Below are 2,530 nucleotides of genomic sequence, written 5' to 3' on the forward strand. Positions count from 1 at the left end.
ATTAATTAATTTTTTTAAACATTTGGTTTGTATTAACTAACATATTATATCATTAGTGAATTGTTTTAAATATATTATGAATGTTAAATTTATTAATTTTTAAAAAGGTATTTTTTGATCATTTTATATTTTTCAACTAACTTATCAGCTAATTTTTGTCAAACGTATTTAGTTCATCAACTAGCTTATCAGTCAGTTTATCAGACACCAGTTAGCTTATCAGTCAAAATTCAAAAACTAGATTATCAGTTAATTTGTCAAAAATAGATAGTGTTATAATAAGATTCACATAGATCAACCAATATTGATGCTCATTTAGCCTCAGTTAAAAAAGGCATATTAGATTATTGAAAATAGATTTAAATGACATATTTATTATATATGTTTGAAACCTCTTTTCACTTTACAATAACTTTTTAAACTAATAATTCAATCGGGTGTTACATATTATTCGTAATTTCAATGATATTAATCAATTTATGTAAGTTTTATATTATTAAAAACGCAGAACGAAGAGCTCAAGGAGTGTTGTACAAGGATATGGAAGGCAAAAGACACGTGGCGCTTTTAAACAAAGGGTCTTCGAAAAATGAAGTTATATTATCAGCTGGAACACTTGGGAGCCCACAGTTGCTGATGCTGAGTGGTATTGGGCCTTCCAAACATCTGAAGGCCCATAAAATCGAGGTGGTTTTGGATCAGCCCATGGTTGGACAGGGCTTATCCGATAACCCAATGACTCTGGTTATCCTCCCTTCCGCCCTACCCGTAGAGATTTCTCTCATTGAGGTCGTGGGTATTACCCGATTCGGGAGCTTCATTGAATCCGCCAGCACCCATATTAACTGGCCATGGGTCGATAAAATCGGCTCCGGTTTTGGACTTTTTACGAACCAGGTTTGAATTTATGTATGTTAATAATATTTTATTTTTAAAAAATCCAAATATATGTTTGAATAAAAGATTGTTTGAATTATTTACGACTGATTACAATGTTTCAGACCAAGGATTTGGACAAGATAAGATCTATTATTGCACGTCGCTTCCACAACGATCCATCAGGACTTAATTTCGGAGTCATCCTTCAAAAGATAATGGGTCCACTTTCTTCCGGGACTCTGGAGTTAGAAACGACAAATCCGGACGATAATCCAAAAGTCACATTTAACTACTTCAAAGACCCTAGAGACCTCCAAAGATGTGTTCAAGGCATGGACACCATCATAAAGGTCTTGGAATCAAAAGCAATGTCTCAATATCGAGACCCTTTATTGCCGATTCAAGACCTGCTCGATCTGATCGTTGCTTTACCGCTCAATTTGAAACTTAGACACGTCAATACTGCAATTGACCTAGAACAGTATTGCAAGGACACTGTCCAGTCTATATGGCATTACCATGGAGGATGTCAAGTTGATAGAGTAATTGATCACAACTATAAAGTCATCGGTGTTGGTGCGCTGCGTGTTATCGACAGTTCAACTCTTTTGTATTCTCCAGGAACAAATCCACAAGCTACTATGATGATGCTCGGAAGGTAACTACAAATACGCATTATCAATTTTATTAAAATATATCGTAACAATAAGAAAATACTTTATTTTATCTGAACAAAAAATAATTGATTTAATGATGATGCTTTTATTTATTTTTGGTATTTCAGGTATATGGGACAAAAGATACTAAGAGAGAGATTGACATTGGATGGAAGTAAAAAATGAAAGGGAACAGGTTTAAAAAGAGTGGAGTTGTGTTATATAATCAACTAGAAACTACTCGTGCAATGCAGTGAGATATATATATTCATTTTAATGTTTCGTTTTGTTTTTTGTCTCTGTTGATATAATATGATTTATGTGGTTTTGAAAACAATAATTTTTTACTTTTGAAAAAAATTTGAAAATATCATAAAATTTTGAAAAAATATATCAATATTAATATCAAATTAACTTCTTTAATGCAATTTTTTGTTATAATTTCATTTAGGTGTAATAGCAAATTAATTTATTTTGGGCTTAACAATATAATTTTAACAATATAATTTTTATAAAGATAATAATTCTGTTAAAACTCAATGATTATCATAATTATAAATTAAATTTTTTATATTTAAATATGATGTTTATTTTGTATTTGATTATGTTTATTTGCAGTTACTTATACGAATTCAAATATAGAGTTTTAATAAGTTGTAATTACGCATAATTATTTGTAATCTTAAATTTTAAGTAATATGCATTAATAAACAATACTTCATGCATAAAGAATAGTTTTTAAGAGTTTTTGTCAAATGCTTTATAATATAACTAGAAGGGTACTCGTGCAATGCAACGAGAGAAATCTCGATTTTAATGTTTAGCTTTGATTATTTTGTCTTCATCGATATAATACGATTTTATGTGGTTTTGTGAAAAACAATAATATTTTTATTTTTGAATGAAATATAAATTTGAAGGTAGCATAAAAATTTGAAAAAAAAATAAATCGATATTAGTATCAAATTAACTATTTTATAGTTCTCATTTTTTTG

At 29.5% G+C, this 2,530-nt stretch overlaps 1 protein-coding gene across 1 annotated transcript in view; it reads left to right on the forward strand.

Moving 5' to 3' along the window:
* LOC112517168 (protein HOTHEAD-like) overlaps nucleotides 1-1,721 on the forward strand; it is a 4,426-nt gene extending 2,705 nt beyond the window's left edge. Inside the window, exons 3-5 of the mRNA XM_025124521.1 lie at nucleotides 509-897; nucleotides 1,002-1,537; nucleotides 1,664-1,721. Coding sequence (XP_024980289.1) covers nucleotides 509-897; nucleotides 1,002-1,537; nucleotides 1,664-1,721 — 983 coding nt within the window. The remainder of the gene's footprint in view (nucleotides 1-508; nucleotides 898-1,001; nucleotides 1,538-1,663) is intronic.
* The last annotated feature ends 809 nt before the right edge of the window (nucleotides 1,722-2,530 follow it).

Source organism: Cynara cardunculus, assembly GCF_001531365.2.
Source record: "Cynara cardunculus var. scolymus isolate 2C chromosome LG 1, CcrdV1, whole genome shotgun sequence".
Taxonomy (NCBI): domain Eukaryota; kingdom Viridiplantae; phylum Streptophyta; class Magnoliopsida; order Asterales; family Asteraceae; genus Cynara; species Cynara cardunculus.